Source organism: Eretmochelys imbricata, chromosome 2, assembly GCF_965152235.1.
Source record: "Eretmochelys imbricata isolate rEreImb1 chromosome 2, rEreImb1.hap1, whole genome shotgun sequence".
Taxonomy (NCBI): Eukaryota; Metazoa; Chordata; order Testudines; family Cheloniidae; genus Eretmochelys; species Eretmochelys imbricata.
In genome coordinates, this window is record NC_135573.1 from 261,146,766 (window position 1) to 261,165,721 (window position 18,956).

The 18,956-nt window shown below is 44.8% G+C and overlaps 1 protein-coding gene across 2 annotated transcripts in view; it reads right to left on the reverse strand.

Annotated features, from left to right (window-relative positions):
- Nucleotides 1-7,391: 7,391 nt before the first annotated feature.
- CCDC13 (coiled-coil domain containing 13) overlaps nucleotides 7,392-18,956 on the reverse strand; it is a 37,098-nt gene continuing 25,533 nt past the window's right edge. The window contains exons 12-17 of one of the 2 annotated variants that reach the window (XM_077808450.1): nucleotides 17,988-18,071; nucleotides 17,003-17,131; nucleotides 14,128-14,282; nucleotides 11,116-11,230; nucleotides 9,791-10,406; nucleotides 7,392-7,585 (exon numbers count right to left, since the gene is read on the reverse strand). In XM_077808450.1, coding sequence (XP_077664576.1) covers nucleotides 10,247-10,406; nucleotides 11,116-11,230; nucleotides 14,128-14,282; nucleotides 17,003-17,131; nucleotides 17,988-18,071 — 643 coding nt within the window. In that variant the 3' untranslated portion in view covers nucleotides 7,392-7,585; nucleotides 9,791-10,246. Of the gene's footprint in view, nucleotides 7,586-9,790; nucleotides 10,407-11,115; nucleotides 11,231-14,127; nucleotides 14,283-16,110; nucleotides 16,187-17,002; nucleotides 17,132-17,987; nucleotides 18,072-18,956 lie in introns of those variants that run through there. The other variant, XM_077808451.1, reaches the window with a different exon arrangement.

Below are 18,956 nucleotides of genomic sequence, written 5' to 3' on the forward strand. Positions count from 1 at the left end.
TGGAACAGGCAGCATGGGGGCTTGATGGCTCCTGTCAGTGTCTGTCTCTCTTGTGTAAGCAGGGTCTGACTGAGCTCTCCCCCGCCGGCAAGCCACGGAGGGGCAAAGACTCAGGAGCCGCCTGTTTTCACATGAACACGGCTACTCTGCCTAGGTATCCAGCAGGCAGAGCAGCGTTGCCCAAAGTGATCCACTTTGTTGGGTTACAAATCAGTTTAGTACTGAATGCAGGGGTAGTGAAATGTTGCTATCTGTATTGTAGGAGTAAAGGGCAGCAGAACTGTGCGTAGCCTGTCCTGATTGTGGGGCTCAACCGCAACTGAAATGAACTTGCTAAGCCAGGGGGCTTGGATGCAGACCAGGTGCCCCTGCCAGGAGGTGTGGGCTCTATCCCAAAGCCCCAGGCATGGTTTAACCTGCCCCTCCCCACTGTTCAAAGACAGAGCTAAGCAGGGCTCCATCAGGCGTCTTTGGCTAAGTGCTCACTACAGCTGAAATCACTTGTGGGACAGCATTTCTGCCCAGCTTGCTTCAGCAATGAAGTTCCCCCACTAGGAGCTGACACTGGCTGAGAGCATAGGCGCTGACGCCGTGGGTGCTCTGGGGCTGGAGCACCCATGGGGAAAAATTGGTGCGTGCTCTGCACCCACCGGCAGCCAAGCTCCCCACCCTGCCCCAGCTCACCTCACCTCCACCTCCTCCTGTGAGCATGCCGTCCCCGCTTCTCCTCCCAGCGTTTGCCGCCACGAAACAGCTGTTTTGCGACGTAACAAGCTGTGGGAGGGAGCAGGGAGGAGCGGGAATGCGGTGCCCTCAGGGGAGGAGAGAGGGAAGAGGTGGGGCTGGGGCCGGGATTTGGGGAAGGAGTCCAGTAGGGGCAGGGAGGGGGCAGAGTTGGGGCGGGGACTTTGGGGAAGGGGTTGGAATGGGGGCAGGGCAGGGCTGGAGGGCGTGAGCACCCACCGGCGCCAGGAGAGGTTGGCGCCTATGACTGAGAGCTGAAAATCACAAAGAACTGGGGGGAAACGACAAGAGACCAACCTGCAGAGGTCGCAGTAGAGAAGCGGGCCGCAGCAAGAGGTGTGCAGTGCAGTGGCTGGCAGGGTGGCCAGTCAAGCAGCGAGTGGCCGGTGGAGTGGAACGGCGGCTAGCGGGGAGCCCACCGAAGTGGAATGGTGGCTGGCGGGGTGGCCAGCCAGAGCAAGTGCTCAGATGGCGGAGCAAGCCAGGGGCCTTTTTTCCCCCGCCACCCGCCAGGGTGGGAGGTGACCTCACACAGATGCACCTCTGAAGCCTGGGGCCTCCCTGACCAAGGGCAAGCACTGTGAGCGGGGTGTGGTGAGGGAGCAGCGAGGGGCACAGAAAAGGGAAAACCGGCTATTCACTGTCTCGTAACTGTTGTTCTTCGAGATGTGCTGTTCACGGCCATTCCAATCCGGGGTGTGCGCACCGCGTGCACGGCAGCCGGAAGATTTTTTGGGCACGATGAAGGCGCGACTCCAGGGGGCGCCCAGACTGACCCTGTGGATACTGCTAGGGGTACAAGCTTCCGGCTGCCGTGCAGGCAGTTCGCGCACACCTGATTGGAATGGCCACGAACAAGCGCTCAGAGGACTTTGGATTGTAGAACTCAAGAACATGAGACAGACGACTCTGTCCCCACGCACTCGGGGGTGGGTGTCCGGCTCACTGGTTTATGATTAGAAATCCTACTTGTGGTATTTTCCCTAATTAATGTGGGGTGACTTCCCTCCTTTCATTAAAAGTTTCTTTTCTACACTCAGACTCTGTGCGGGCGAATGGGGAAGTATTGCCTCTCAGAGGTGCCCAGGGGTGGTGTGTAAATTTCCCAGCTTAGTGGCTGGGGACTCGAGCCGGTTCTGTGTTGTATTGTTGGAAAGGAACCCCTAGATATTGAACCTGGCCCTGGTTGCTGCCAATGCCCCGTGGCAGAAAGGTTATACTTGGATAAGCCCAGTAGTGCGTTTGTTTCTGGCGGCCCTGTCCCTCTTGACTGATGATTCTTGTATGGCAGCTAAGCGGTGTGAGAGGTGGGAGGCAGGTCCAGGAGCAAATTCAGCACTGTGTTGGCTTGAAACAAACCACTGCCTTATGCAGACAGCTTATCTGGCCCCACCTGAGCCCTGTTCTTATCAGGTGCCTGCCGGCTGTCCTAAATGAAGCGTGGCTGTGGGTGGGAGCAGCGTCCAGAATTAGCACTTCACAGCCAGATGGACGAACCTACCCCCTGAGGGGTAATGAAGAGAACCAGTCAGGGAGTGAAGTAGGCAGGGTCCCTCCCGAGTGATCCCATTCATCTCGGCCACACAGCAAAGTATAAATGGGTGTTGCGGCCCCTGGGCTGGCATCCTGTTTATCGTGTATATCAAGGCTTGTTTGCAGAAACCACATTCCTTCCTTTGGAGGCCATGGTTTGAGCTGGAGTTTGATTTCAAAGGAAACAGGACTGGCCTGGTGGGCAAGCAAAGTAAGCAGTCATGGGGTAAGAGGGAAGGTGCTCTCATGGACTGGTAACTGGTTAAAAGATAGGAAACAAAGGGTAGGAATAAATGGTCGGTTTTTAGAATGGAGAGAGGTAAATAGTGGTGTCTGTACTGGGCCCAGTCCTATTCAACATATTCATAAATTATCTGGAAAAATACGTAAACAGTCAGGTGGCAAAGTTTGCAGATGCTACAAAACTACTCAAGCTAGTTAAGTCCCAGGCAGACTGTGAAGAGCTACAAAGGGATCTCACAAAACTGGGTGGCTGGGCAACAAAATGGCACATGAAATTCAATGCTGATAAATGCAAAGTAATGCACATTGGAAAACGTAATTCCAACTATACGTATAAAATGATGGGGTCTAAATGAGCTGTTACCACTCAGGAAAGAGATCTTGGAGTCACTGCGGACAGTTCTCTGAAAACAGCCACTCAATGAGCAGTAGCAGTCAAAAAAGCGAACAGAATGTTGGGACTCATTAAGAAAGAGATAGATAATAAGACAGAAAATATCATGTTGCCTCAATATGAGTTCACGATACGCCCACATCTTGAATACTGCGTGCAGATGTGGTCGCCCCATCTCAAAAAAGATATACTGGAATTGGAAAAGCTTCAGAAAAGGACAAGAAGAATGATTAGGGGTATGGAACAGCTGCCATATGTGGAATGATTAATAAGACTGGGACTTTTCACTTTGGAAAAGAAATGACTGGGGAGGGGGGCGGATATGACAGAGGTGTATAAAATCGTGACTGGTGTGGAGAAAGTAAATAAGGAAGTGTTATTTATTCCTTCTCATAACACAAGAACTAGGGGTCACCAAATGAAATTAATAGGCAGCAGGCTTAAAATAAACAAAAGGAGGTGTTTTTTCACACAGTGCAGTCAACTTGTGGAACTCCTGGCCAGAGGATGTTGTGAAGGCCAACGCTATAACAGGGTTCAGAAAGAACTAGATAAGTTCATGGAGGATAGATCCATCAATGGCTATTAGCCAGGAAGGGCAGGGATGGTGTCCCTAGCCTGTTTGACAGAAGCTGGAATGGGTAACAGGGGATGGATTGCTTGATGATTACCGGTTCATGCCCTCTAGGCCACTGTCAGAAGACTGGGCTGGATGGACCTTTGGTCTGATCCAGTATGGCCGTTCTTATGGCACTTGTCTGGCCTACATCCCCCTAGGATCTGAGCCCCTCACTCTTTAATGTGTTTACTCTTGCAACTCCCCTGGAGTAAGGCTGTCTATTGTCCCCATTACAGATAGCGTCTCTGTGCCTTAGGCCTATAAATGACTTGCCCAAGGTCACAGAGGAAGTCTGTGGCAGAGCAGGGAATTGAATCCAGAGCTACTGAATTCCAGGCTAGTGCTGTAACCGTTGGACCAGCTTTCCTCACAGGCATAGTAGCTGCAAAGCTGTCTCTCTCCCTCCCCTTTGCATCCTGCCTTGCCCTGCAGTGAATGCTGTTCTGTTTAAAGCGATTCATTCCTCAGGAAGAACAGTTCTCTCTGTTACCAGAAAAAAAAAAAAAAAAAAAAAAAGGCAAGTAGGAAAACTGTTAAACAAGAACTTTTCCCTCCACCGGTGCCTGCAATTCAGGTTCCAAGCCTCTGGCTCGAAATGGGAGCAGTGTGGGGATCTATTCAGTATTTAGTACTAGCAGGCCATCCTGTCCTGTGGGAGTAGCAAGCTTTACAAGCTACCATGGCAGAGGTGAGGATGACAAGAGAAACCCAATACTCCTCTTGGCCTGGACGGAGCTTAATTTAAAGCGTGGTGGCTCGGTTACAGGATTTTTTTCCATTTGCATCCTCGCTTCATTCCTCTTGCAAACATAGCAACTGCCCCCTGCTCGTGCAGTGGCAGCAACTGCTGCGTTGGCTGCAGCTTAGTCTGAAAATGCAATATGAACTCACTTGCATGGAGAGCCCCAACTTTTCATCCCCAAATTACCCAGCTAGGTGAGCTAAATCCTGCAGCTTTTATCCAGGCAAAACTTCAGCGGAGTGCCTAGCCTGCTGCTGAACAAATGGAAGATCTCTTTTCTCCCACTGTGCCCACACCTAGGCCTTGCTCAAATCCCTCCTATAACCCACCTCTTCCAGGAGCCCCACATGTGGAAAAATATACCTAAAAAGAAAAGGAGTACTTGTGGCACCTTAGAGACTAACCAATTTATTTGAGCATAAGCTTTCGTGAGCTACAGCTCACTTCATCGGATGCATCCGATGTATACATCCGATGAAGTGAGCTGTAGCTCATGAAAGCTTATGCTCAAATAAATTGGTTAGTCTCTAAGGTGCCACAAGTCCTCCTTTTCTTTTTGCGAATACAGACTAACACGGCTGTTACTCTGAAAAATATACCTGTGAGCCTAATAACAAGAAGCAGCATGTTTAGCTGAAGGAATGGCTGCTTCCTGTTCCATCTGTGATCCCCTCAGACCTAGGCAGAGACTCATTTCACATTGGCCAGATAAGCATCAGGTGGGAACTGTATTTGGGAACTGTTTACCTGGGCTGGGCTGGGCTGGGCTTTGCTTGAGCCAGTGACTTTAAGGTGAAAGGCAAATGTACCTCTTTACCTGAGCTTTCCAGTCCCTTGTAAAAATAGAGGACATTAATTTTAACATAAAGCTTGGGGTTAGGGCTGTGCACATTTAGCCAATTTCTACAGATTTTTACAAGGCTACAGTGGAAAATTTTTGATCCCAGGGCTGCCCCTTGGATCAGTAGCGTTCAGGGTATGGAAGAAGTTTATATATTCATGAACCAACACTAGCAATAACCCTGTATGCTCTCCTATTAATAGTTATAATGCAACTCGATTCACATTGATGTTAATTGATCCTTTGAGCCACACCATTGTCATGATGCACATTGTTCTCAGGCAGATGCCTTTAGGCAAATAAAAAGCAACTCCCAACCCACTCATAATGCTTTATGCTACTTTTGTTTCCAAGAGTTCTGATTGCACTGTTAAAAACTGTATCCATTCAACGGACAACTTCTGAAGTTCAGTAGAATTCCTACCTTCAAAAACAGACTCCAACGAGAGACTGCTGAATTGGAATTAATTTGCAAACTGGATACAATTAACTTAGGCTTGAATAAAGACTGGGAGTGGATGGGTCATTACACAAAGTAAAACTATTTCCCCATGTTTATTCCCCCCCCCCATTGTTCCTCAGACGTTCTTGTCTGCTGGAAATGGCCCACCTTAAGTGATCACTCTGGTTACAGTGTGTATGGTAACACCCATTGTTTCATGCTCTCTGTGTATATAAATCTCCCCACTGTATTTTCCACTGACTGCGTCGGATGAAGTGAGCTGTAGCTCACGAAAGCTTATGCTCAGATAAATTGGTTAGTCTCTAAGGTGCCACAAGTCCTCCTCCTCTACCTGCACAGAGTAGAGCAATCGATGCCCCCTTCAAGTTATGCTCTGGCCTTGTCTAGAGTAGGAAAAAAAGCGTGTTCTTAGCACATGTTGGCTAATGTGGTAAAATCTTGGTGAAGACAAGGTAGTTGTAGTTTTAATGCTCCTTAACAAGCTATATTCTACAGCCAATTTACGAACCACCCACAATGCAGAGGAAGGCCAAAGCTCCGATACAGCAACAAGGTCAAGCAAGGCCTCAAGCAATTCAGCATTCCCATTGACAACTGGGAAAATCCTGCCCATAATTGCTTAGTCTGGAGAAGCCAGGTTAAGACTGCTGCAGTCACTGCGGAGAGCCATCAGACAGCCCAGGCTGAGGCCCCCAGGTGAGCCAGGAAGCAGAGTGTGCTCCAACCTCCATCTGGCGAGTGGACCAGTAGCCACTGTGGGAAGGTTTGCCGCTTGTGCATCGGGCTCTTTTCCCATACCATTGCTAAGCACCACTGACAGACCAACTTTGTCGCATCTCCTTTAATCTGTCAAGATGTTGGACGGCCATACAACAGGGTGACGAACCACTGGCACAAACTAGCAAGGGAAGGGGTAGATTCTTCACCTCCTGCAGTCTTCAAATCAGCTGGATGTCTTCCTGGGAGATATGTTTTAGCCAAACAAGGTATTCGGCTCAATACAGGAGCCTGTGTTATACAGGAGGTCCAACTAGGGAACATATGGTCCCTTCTGGCCCTAAACTCTGGGAATACACCCTTTTCCCTCGTGTGGACTTATTCTTTTAGTGAGCTGATTTACAGCAGTTGTTTGTTGAGGTAAGGGAGAACAAACCTGAGGGAACAAATAGCTCAGAGCTGCTGGGGAGGGTCAGGGTCTAAACTGCCAGCTATATCATATAGTAAGGAAGCACTGGGAATACTACGACATAAGCTCTTACATAGAATCTCAGTGGCTCATTTCTCTATTGCCTGCACCTGGTGTCATCGCTTACATCAGTGCAAAGTAAGCACCTCAGTGATTTGATAGTGCTTTACGCTCACTGTGCACCGGCATGAATGATGGCACAAGGTGCAGGGCAACAGGCCGTCAAGTCCTACAGCTTCAGAGCAATGTGCAAATGCGAGTCAATCCGGGCAACACTTGTGTGTGTGCTATAGATAGCATATAGCTATAGATGAGGGATCCAAAGCAGGAGTCATTTGCCAGAGGCCGTAAAGGGAATCTAATTCAGAGCAGGGCTTAGACATCAGGAGGTCCTGGCTTCCAGCCCTCTGCTAAGACCGCACCTCTCTCTAATGTGATGCAGCAAATTCACAAGGTTCCCCAACAGAGAAGAATTACTGATGAGTGAGTTACATCCACTATTTTACCTTGGATCTGACTTTTTCTTTAAGGCGTGGTGGGGTACTCTTTATTAAAAAAAACGCAAATATGCAAAACCCCTTCTCCCCATAACGTATCCACATGTTCACAAAAGGGACACAAATGCGCTAAATGAAAGGTGTCATATTTCAAAGAAGAGGTTTAAATAATAAAACATTAGGCTGTGTGTTCACTAAATAGGCTTACAAAAGCACATCGCTTTCAGATCAAACCATCTCTGGAATCCTGCAGCCCTCTGAGCCATTCCACAACTCCGTACGTAACTTGGGCGAGCTTCACGGCAGTTCTGGTGTGAGCCCTGCTATCAAAGCACAAGGAAAGGGGACAAACTCTGAGGAACACAAACCAGAAAAGGAGCCAACTTGCCTCTTGCGTGCACTGCTTTTACATGCTGACTTCTGTGGAAGTTACTCCTGATTTACATCTCAGTGTAAGCGAGAGCAGAATCAGGCTCAGAGTCGCTAGAAGCAAGGTGCAGGCTTAAATTTAGCACCCAGCCTCATGGCAAGGTTTCTGCATCTGAAGAGCTCTTGCTGCAACTCAGCAAACTTTCTGGGTTTCTTTCCCCACTGCTGCAGATTGCCAAAATAGCAGAGTGTGAGCAGGAATGACTTCTCCTCCCCCCAATGCTACGTAATCATCGCCAGAGTGGAAATGTACATATCCATAGCAGTCTAATGGGGGTTTGGTACAATACGATTCAGCCTTCATTATCCAGACCTCAGCTGTTCAAAATACCATTAACCAAAAGGGCTATGTCCCCCATGTTTATGGCAGAACCTAATAATGTCATCAGCTGTCCAGACCTTTCATGACATTTGGATATGGTAGATTATATGTGGTGTTGTTTTTAGGAGTCACAGCTGGCTCCATGATTTGCAACACCACAAGCTGTCACAAGGGGGAGAATGTAGGCCACAAACCGCCTCTTTCTTAGATTCCATTGGTAGAATGAATCTGCCCGAGCGTTTTTGCTACCCATTCTATTCCTGCTGCCCAAGAAAGAGATAAAGCCAGCTCACAAAATGCAGAGCTTCTATGGGCTTCTCGGGCCCCAGAAGCCATTTGCTTTGGTCAGGGTAAAGGCCACCCATGTTCAAAGTGGGTTTCTTTTTTAAAACGGAGGGATTTAATTCTCTCACTGATGGTTCACTGTGTATCAGATGCTACAATGCACTTTGCTCTAGAAAAATTAGACTGATCATGCCCAAATGTTTATAAAAGGCCATGCACATTGCACCAGTAAAAGAGACATTGTACCTGCAGCTGGACATTTTTGGTGTTCATGTCTGGAAATTTGACTTTTAGCCTCATGGGTATAATCAGGTATAAACTGGCATAGCTCTGGTGGCTTCAAGGGAGCTACACTGACTTACACCACCAGAGGATCTGGTCCAAGATATTTAAAATCAACAATACGTGCTCTCGGAACACTGATAAGAACCTGTATTTTTTCTTCTTGGAATGTCCTTTCTAGGTCTTTGAGTTGGGGAAAAATTGGATTCTCCCCCAACAAAATTAGCCCTCCTATTAGGGTCAGCAACCTTTAGGGAACTCTGGAGAATTCTCTCAGGGGCGAGTTTTTGATGCCAGCCAAAAGATCTGGAGACCAGTGGCTAGACTCTGATCTCACTAAAACTGGAATAACTCCATTGCCTTCTCTTGTTACTCCAGCTCAAAACCTGATCCAAGGATGAAGAAGTGAGTCTGTAGCCTGCTTCTGAAATGCATGATGGTGAATCCTCCTTTTCACCTACTGTTCTGGATAGTGTCAGAGAACCTTCACGCCCGTGGAATTAAACACAATTAATCAGAACGAGAGGTGCAAGCTAATGGGCAAGGGAAGAGAAGATGCTTTTAAAAAAGGCTTTGAACGTTAAGAAACAGAGCAACTCTATCCAAAAGCCACTTACTACCCAGTTCCTATGCTATGCCTTTGCTGGCAATCTCTTCCGGCTGGCAGGCTGCCTGTTGATGCCTAATTGGCTTGCAGCTGATGTCACTTGTCTTGCTGACTAAAGTGCCGGGCTACAAGGATACTGGACAGAGACACTAGTGTTTTCAGATCAAAACTCCTAGTCACTTTAGTTGGGGGACACTACCAGTGTGGTTGGGTTTTTTTCAGTGTCTTTGCTGCTGTTGATTCCAAGACAGATCAAGAGCTAAACTGCATGACAAATGTGTGAGAGCAGGCAATATGCTGTCTTCAGATGAGGCCCAGAGATAGCAGCCATTAGTCTGAAGCAAGTCTGGCTGATCTTGGGAGTAACCTGCAAGCCCCACTTACCTGCGGAAGCAATCCTGCCACAGCCGACACAAACAGAGCACTCAGAGCCTAGGACAGGCAAAGAGCAAAATTCCATACCAAGTTCATTGCAGATGCTGGCAAGCAGAGCTAACCTACCTGTTCAGCGCATGGGTACCAAAGTGAAGAGTGCTATTAAAAAAAATCCACCTTAGACAGATAAATATCAGTGTGCTACTTCTGGCCACTTAAATTACTTACAGACACTTAGCTTTAGCTCCCCTGGTTTCATAAAGCAGAACTTAAGGATGAACTTAATATGGTGAAAAATGTCCTATATTTACAGATAAAGAGAGCAGCATTCAGATACGGGGCCTGATTCAATGAACTCCCACTGCAACTCATGGGCGTTTTGCCCATATTAAGACTGCAGCATTGGAGCGCCATAGTGTGTAACAATTGCCTGGACAGTATTAAAAGGTTATGAGAACCCATTTCTTGTTGACTCTTACCACCAGGAATTTGCTGAAATACAAACTTTCAGTCCTTTGCAATATAAGGTTCAACTCTATTTCTCACCCTCTCCTGCAAGTGCTAAGGAAATAAAACAATCTGGGAGAATAGCTACATAATGACGCCCCGGCTGCATTTCAAATCACTGGAGCTACTGTTGGATTCTCCTCTGCTGCACTCCAAAAGTATTTTGAATGTCTTGCTTTAGTTCTTCTCTTGCTTCTGCTGCCTCAAAGCTTGTAGGAAGATCTCCTTCACCTGTCCCATTGTCTCTTGGTACAGTTTGAAGTCTTCCTCTTTCATGTTCACAGTGCTCTCCAGGGCAGTCTTCAAGGCTTCATTCTCATCCAGCTGGATCACAAGCCTATGTGAATGCAAAGGGGAAATTTTCATTCCCACTGCGGCGTGCTGGAGCAAATGGGAGCTGTGCATCAGCCGCAAGGACAGAAACACATGCTCACTGGGAATCTTACAACAGGAGTGGGAAATATCAGGCTTTTAAGCATTTGTTTCCCATCCCCTTGATACAAAGGGGGATAGTCTGAAGTCAGGATTCTTTACCCTGATATCGCTGAGAACTATTTTGCCACTGACAAACATCCAACTCCCATTAACATTCATCAGATCGATGGGTAATAAAAGGCTCCTTTCTTCTTAGTGGTTTATGTATACTTAGCATTCATGAAGCTGTGTTGGTATAATTATTAAGAGATTTTAAGATGGGAGTGGATGACAGGAGATGGATTACTCGATAATTTCCCTGCTCTGTTCATTTCCTCTGAAGCATCTGGCCCAGGCCATTGTCAGAAGAGAGGACGCAGGGCTAGATGGACCATTGGTCTGACCCAGCATGGCCGTTCTTATGCTGCTGTCAGATTCCCGCCAACAAAGACAAAAGCACAGGGTATATCAGAGAAGCTCCCACTGGAGCTGATTTACACCAACTGAGGATGTGGCCCAGAGAATCATGACCCTAAAAGTGGGGTTGGTTTAATCTACATGAGGATGGGCTAATCTTAGCCCCATGTCAAAGAAGTTGAAAGTGACAAAGAATACGAAAAGAAAAGCCATACCTTGTAGTCAGTTCTTCTATCTGAGATTTTAGTGGCACCTCTGAGAGTTGTGCTGCAGTGAGATCTTTCCTATCGCTTGCAGCCAAGGTATGTCGGGAGCTATTAGCAGACTGACCTGTAAATTTAATCACAGCATGGAGTTCCGTTACAGGACAAAGGCAATTCTTTGCAGTCAACAGCACACGGCTTTACAGTAGAACTCAGGAGGTGGCGGATAAATAATAGGAGGGGTTTGGTCAGTCTGAGTACATGCATTCATTTAATGTAAATACATAGGGTAGATTTCTGTAACCTCCTTTCAGTGAAATTGTAAACATGATTAGTGGTGAGTTGAGCGAGGGAAGAATAAAATGATTCTATATAAAATAATGTGCAAGTGGCCAAACCCCTGGGAGGTGTGAACGGAATGTGACTATTTTTTAAGCTTATCTTGAAACTGTATTTCACTCCGTACTATAGTGACTGGTGCTCTCTAAATATCCGAGAGAAATGAATATCTGTGGTTATTCATAAAGCACTTTGGGATCTTCACAATGAAAGCAATTATGGCGTCAGTTCAGGAAAGTACTTAAGCATGTGCTTAAAGTTACATGCTTTCCTGAACTGGTGCCTGTATGAACATGAACGTTCCCAACAATTAAAATAGACAGGGAAACTAATTGCCAAAGCAATTCTGAAAGGTGCTAGGTCTTGATCCTTCCTTTTGGAAATGCAGCAATTGGTGAGTGGGGAGGGAAGTAAACTACATGAGAAAAACTTCAGAGTGGAGAAGATGCCTTTGTCTTGCTATCTTATCTCAGAACTGATCAGCAAACACTACAGTCATTACCTATATCCCCACTGGATTTTACTCAGCAAACTGCTCTCCATTTTTTTTCTTTGAACAAGGAAAACAAAAACAAAAACAGGAGCAATTTTAGAGACAAACAAATGTGTTGCTTTCGTATTATACCAACAATGCTCTGCTAGCACTAGTACCTACATTCTCTGCCTGCGAGAGAATAAAAGCATTAACATTTGCAATTAGATCAGCTCTTCCCAATTTAGCACTCTGAATAAGGAAAGGGAACGTTAATGGGTACTGTAGTCTCTCCTTTATGCAGTTGGTTTACCTGAATTATCTGGCAGAAACACCATTAGGAGAAACTAAGTTCTCTGCTAAAGGGGTATTTTTAAGATTTGTCAATTTGCTGCTTGTATAAACTCCAGAGTTTGTTTAAATCACTAGGAGGGCCTGAGAACAATTTGAAAAAACAAAACAAAACAAAAGAAAAACCCAGCAGACTTTGGTGAATAGGGTTGCAATCCATTCAGGTTATGTTTAGGCCCAGAGCCTCAAAGGTATTTTTAGGGTCCCTGTTCCCATTGATTTCAATACCTTTATGTACCAATTCCTGTCATTTAATAGCTATGATATGAGTCTTTATTTAAACAAAATGCTGATTTGGTCTCGAAGTATACAGTGATAATGAGCTAACTTTTAATATACACAGAAACTTTCATCCCAAAGTGCCTTACAAACTGATATGCACAGGCTGTGCTTCATCCAACTATGAAATGCCGACAGCTCTGGGGTGAAGCACAGAACTGTTAACGTAGCACAATAACTGGATAAAATGGCTTAGGACAGGAAGCGCAGAAAACCATCTCTATTTGTGACTCCAGGGGAAATTTAAGTGGGTAGCATATAGCAATACATCTAAGGGCACAAGCGGTCAAGACCTCTGTTTTACATCTCCTCCAAAAGATAGCCCCTTCGGCACCACAATGCACTCTAATAGTTTATGGGGACATGGACTCAGAGGGAAAAGAGCGACATCAAGTGAATAACCAACACCACTCCCTGCATCGTATAGACATTCCTTAGAGCTTTCTCAGCTAAATATGGACCTGACCAAGTACACCACACCTAGATCAGATGAACTGCAGAGAAGTGTGCTATGGCCGCAATAGAATCTCTCCCTTCCATCAAAACCAAGCAAACTACTCCAGGCCTAAAGAGCAAAAGGAAGTGTGTGTAGGGAGAGGAGTGAGATGGACAATGTACAGAGAACATAATGAACCAAAAAGAAAAGGAGTACTTGTGGCACCGTAGAGACTAACAAATTTATCTGAGCATAAGCTTTCGTGAGCTACAGCTCACTTCATCGGATGTATTCAGTGGAAAATGAATGCATCCGATGAAGTGAGCTGTAGCTCACGAAAGCTTATGCTCAGATAAATCTGTTAGTCTCTAAGATGCCACAAGTACTCCTTTTCTTTTTGTGAATACAGACTAACATGTCTGCTACTCTGAACCAGTTAGGCAAGAAGGAGATGAGTTCCTTACCAAAGAGAAGTTCTGATCCCTGGTAACATCCTCTATATATTTAAAGTATATACAAAAAGGGAAACTATTGTTAAAGTTTCCATAAGAATATATACAGTTTTATTGTTTTTAGACATTTTATAGGATTATAGCCCATAAGTAATAAAAGGATCTAATCAAGGAAATAAAAATTTTACAATCCACAATGAACTTTTCTTCTTTAACTATATTAGTGAGGCTTTCATATTTATAGCAGCAGATTATCATGTTTTAGTGGTAATAAATGACACTGAATCTAATTACTTAAAGACCAGCAATAGTTTTTCATAGACACTGACAGGCCTTACATTGGGATGTATCATTTAATTCTGTTCTCAATTTAACCTTCAGCTGAACCTTTCACGTGAAACAGCAGAGAGAATACAGTGTTAGAATTGGTGGCCCTTATCCTGCAAAGGCTTGCACAGTGTGGGTGAAATCCTGGCCGCACTGAAGTCAATGGGAAACTCCCCAAGTGGGGCTGGAATTTCTTCGTTAGTAGTTCCACTGGCTTCAGCAGAACTGAGTGTGTGAGGTTAAGCACACATATAAGTCTGCACAAGCTCGGCGTTCTAGATGTTATTCACATTTCCTGGCTACCAAATGTGGAAGTGGACTAGATGACAGACACTCCCTAGCACTCCTGATACCATGCCGCTCCTCACCTGTTTTGTTCCTTGGGAGGGGTTTCTGGGTGTTTGCATTCTTCCCTGCATCCATTTTCATTTTTTCAAGACGCTGCTCCAAAATGACTGATCGACGTCGCTCTTCTTGAAGCTTCTTCTCAGCTTCCAAAACTTTATCGCTGCTTTCGACCACCCTGATGTTCAAAACAAGTGTTTAGGTCTTTTTTATGCTCAGGCTATCAGGACTCCAGTCCTGTCCAGTCTTAGTTTCAAATTTTGCCCTTGGATGCACAGCTCCCAATAAGATGAATGGATGCATGCGCTCGTCTCCCAAGGGCAGATATTCCAGATATTCATCCAAAAGGCATCCGCCATGTTTGCAAGATGGAGTTGGCTAATGAGCATGGGGTTCAATTGTATTTTATAAAGAATTGTTTTATTGATGGAAGTTGCCCAGGTCCCTCAACAATGGACACCACTGTAAGCTTCCCATACAAATAACCACTGATGTTACAAGTTGTTGAGGGCAGACCAATAATTATGTAAGTAACAAACTGCTTCTATTTTTAATGCATTGGACTAGCATAGAAGCAAAGTCGTAAAAATGGTCTAACAGCATTATCTGACATTTACTTGTTCTGGTCTCCTACGTAAATAGCGAACATTTCCACAAGCATCTCCTTGAAAGGAAGAGAAACTCATAGACTTCAAGGCCAGAAGGGACCATCACGATCATCTAGTCTGACTCCTGCATGCTGCAGGCCACAGCACCTTGCCCACCCGCTCCTGGATGTTGCCTTCTATTATCTCAGCCACTCGAAAATACTTTGGAAAAAAGTGCATGGGCCTGAAGGCAATGAGACACCACGAGAATTTACACAGCAGTTAATGGGCAGCATGCAGTGCTGAGCTGTTGAAGGTCATTCAGTGGGAACGTGTCTTTATTTCATAGTTATCCCATGCAGCATCTTAAGCGATTAATCAGAAAATCTCACACAGGACCACAGGAGCTGCCTAACTGCATCAGACCAATGGTGCATCCTACCTAGGGCTGCGGCTGATACCAAATGATTCATGGAAAGTTGTCAAAACTATAATGAACCTCACCTATTGTACAGTGCTATACAAAGGAAGAGCAATTTCCTTCTTGACCTCTGGGCGTGATTGCTGCTTACTTCTTGAAACAATAGATTTGGTTATTTTTATTACTCCCTTAGCTTGCGTAGCTAAAAGTGTTATAATAAGCATAAAATTATACAGTTCCTTTAGCAATCCATCCAGAGTAGGACAGACTCTGACCTCTTGTAGCAGTGAATCTCCACAGGCTGCTGATATACTGCATAAAATAGTATATCTTTTTAGTGCTTCTAAATTCACTGCCCTTTCATTTATTCGAGTGTGCCCTAGCTCTCATATTAGACAGAAGGGGTGACAGTGAGGGACTGATCCATTTTTGCCAAGAGCTTCCACCAATATGAATAACTCAAATCAAGTCCCCCCAAGCTGTTCTCTTTTATGAAATCAGGGTTCAATCCTGCAAATATTTACTATTGAGTATAGTTTCATTGACTTCAGAAAGTACCATGTTCAGTGGTTAAGTGTTCGCACAATGGAGTCCTAAATCATGGCAATCTGTGCAGTCTCTCATCAAGTCCCACTTACCTAACCACTTCCATTGCTCTTTCTTGACCTTAACCTTATCTACATTACTTGAGTTTAGGCAACCTACCCCCCAAGTGTGTCGGGGGGAAGTGGGAGTTAATCATTTTTCTATACATTAATGGTAAAAATATTAATGGAACAATATAATATTATCCAGAGGTCTTGTAAGTGAATTTTGTGAGACTTTTGCAATAAGTCTTGGGAGAGCCCATGATAATGTGTGAGGATTGTGGAATTGCAGTGACCATTATATGGTACACATCACCATTAGCTGTGAATTTCATTGACTCTGGCGGTTTTGGTCATTATTTCATGTTAATTTGAGCCTAATCCTGCAAACACTTACACGTTTATCCTTACCTACTCAAGCAGTCCCTTGAAGTCATTGGGACTGCATGCGTGAGTACAGTTGCCTGTGTGTGTTTGCAGGCTCGGCCTGTAAAGAAACAGTGAGTGATACCTACTTTTTTAAAGTTTGAAATTGTATATATAACTGTCTAAGTGGAGTGCACACACCAAAATATAGGCAAGTGGAATAACACACAATATTCAATGTAAAATAAGTAAAGAAGGCAAACAAACTTACTGCACTACAAAGCAGACAAAAATTTAGTGTGTAGACTAGAGAGAGTTTAGGATTTAGAGCATAGGACTGGGAGTCAAAACTTCTGGATTTTATTCCTGTGCAAAAAAAAAATGCATCTTGAATGTTTCTAAAGAGCAAAGGGTATGTTTACTTCACCCTCTTATAACTCAATTAGATTAATGGGTTTTACTAAAACTTCCAGAAAAAAAAAAAAAAAGAGAGTCGCCATTACATTGAAGCGACGCATGGGAAATATCAGCTGGAAAGGAGAATTACCGAGCAAGTTATGAGCATGTGAAAAACAAAGGGTTTGGAATGGAAGTTGGACTAGAATTGAAACTAGAGCATTTGCTGCTGCTAAGTACTGTAATATTACTGCATGCATAGTACTGCAGACACACCAATACACCAAATTCTGGGCCTAACAAGCTTGATGATGTCTCTGTTTTTTTCTGCCCTTCATTCCAACAGGACGAAAAGGAAGTAATTCATTATATGGTGAGCAAAGCAAAAAGTACCCACTAAAAACAAAATATCACACCAACTATATCTGATGGCACGCTGGGTTACATACTACAGAGCGTTTCAAATGCCTGTAGGTCTAAGGATTTCTTAACCACTAGATATAATAATATCACAAAGGGAAATATCAAAATCAGCTGCTACCTTTTCTGCAGGACAGTGACTAGTTCTGTAAGCCTGTCTCTTTCCACCTCAGCAGCATGGCAAAGAGCCTTGTACTCTGTGATCTGTGTTTGCAACGCTTTCAGATCTGAGCTCTCGGTGTCAGCAATCCTAAGAAACAGCAAAAACTTTAGGGATCAGTTTATTTCCCATGATTGAAAGCAACTGAAACAAAGACAGGCTTGAAAAATGTACCAAATGCCTACGAGCCTGGGGACTAAGCCTAGTAGCCAGGGTACAAAACAGAGGTGCCACCAATCTCTGAGCCCACTGACTCCAACCACCACCCAGCCTGCACTATGGAGAAATAAAACAGTTGTGGGACTTCACTTAGAAGGGCCTCTCACCCCTCACTGGCTAAGCTTCTTTCTCCAACTTCAGATCTCTCCCTCAAAATCACAGGTCTTTTGTTAAACCTTCCAACGCTGATCTACTCACCAACACCTGCTCCCGACCAAGTGCTACAACCCATTGTAGTGAGACTGTTCTTGTATTCTGCAAAGCACTGGGCATACCTACAAACATCTATTAAATAACAGCATTTCGGCTGGCAATGATTTTCCCCAACAGAAAGGCTTCAAACATTAGTGCAGGGGATTTACATTCTTTTGCCTGCAATCTGATGCAAGAAGCCAGGCAGATATCCCAGGTACCCCATCGAGCGCTTCCCTCCCATTGACATACACAGGAATGTCTAGGGCAGATGCCTGTACTGCGAGCACTGGGAGGTGGGATAGAAACCCAGCATTTATTTTCAGAAACTAACAGAACACAAACAAGAGCTAGCCTGAGCCAAAACACTGTGATGTGATCAACTAGAGAGGAGCATTTCTGCTACAAAGATCAGGGCCCCTCACTAGGTGTAGGGTCATTAGCTGATGCAGACAGGGCTAAGAGTATGCTGGTCTCTGTCTGGTGGATGCCAATGAAATTCTCCTCATACCTATACAAAAGACTGTAAACGTACCTCCCAGATGCAACACTGTTACTTGGAGGCGAAGGCTTTGTAGCTGAAGATTCTACAAGTGTGTGTCCCATCTTAGACACAGTGCTATGAGGAAGAAAACAAACAACTCTACGTCAGCCGTGTAATAAAGTTTGAGAACCCCTGCTCTACATAATAAAGTCCTAGGTCTGGTACAGTCTGCGGTCCTACAATGTGTGTGTTCATCACTGCCCTCTACTGGACAGAATGTCAGACCAGCTTATGTTTCAGAGTAGCAGCCGTGTTTGTCTGTATTCACAAAAAGAAAAGGAGTACTTGTGGCACCTTAGAGACTAACCAATTTATCTGAGCATAAGCTTTCGTGAGCTACAGCTCACTTCATTGGATGCAAGCTTATGTGCATGTGATCATGTCTCCCCTGCTTGGGGCCGCCGCCAACAGGAGTAAAGTAAGCTACAGTGCTACAGAACAAGCACAAATCTCTCAAGGGTGACAGCTGGTTAATCCTTTTCAAGACTAGGTAAGGCTGGTAATGACAACAGTGCTCTGAGCACAAATGAAGTATTTCAGGTTTGGAATTCCCTAGGGTTGTCTGTATCCCCTCTTTATAGCATTTTTCATTTGATCTTTTCTGTAAGTAAAAGAAGATCCACTTTCAATTTTTTTTAAATAAATGGAAAGGATCGTGCATCAAAATATTAATAGTAAGGGAGCGAGCAGTGCCCATTAGCTAACAACAGCTCTTGCAGGGTTTGGCCTTGTTCAGTGCACACCTGGGTATATAAGTATTTTCTTTACATAGCTATGTGTTAGGCTAAAGTTAATGCATTGCACCTGGGTGCTTTTATAAAGTGCTTATCAAAGTCAGGAAGCTTACTTAGGCTAATTTTACTGGTGGCCTTCCTCCTGTGAAGAAAGAGTTGAAGCAATTTGGATAATATACAGATAATATACAGGTTTGACACCTAAAAGCACGAAAACTTGTTTTGG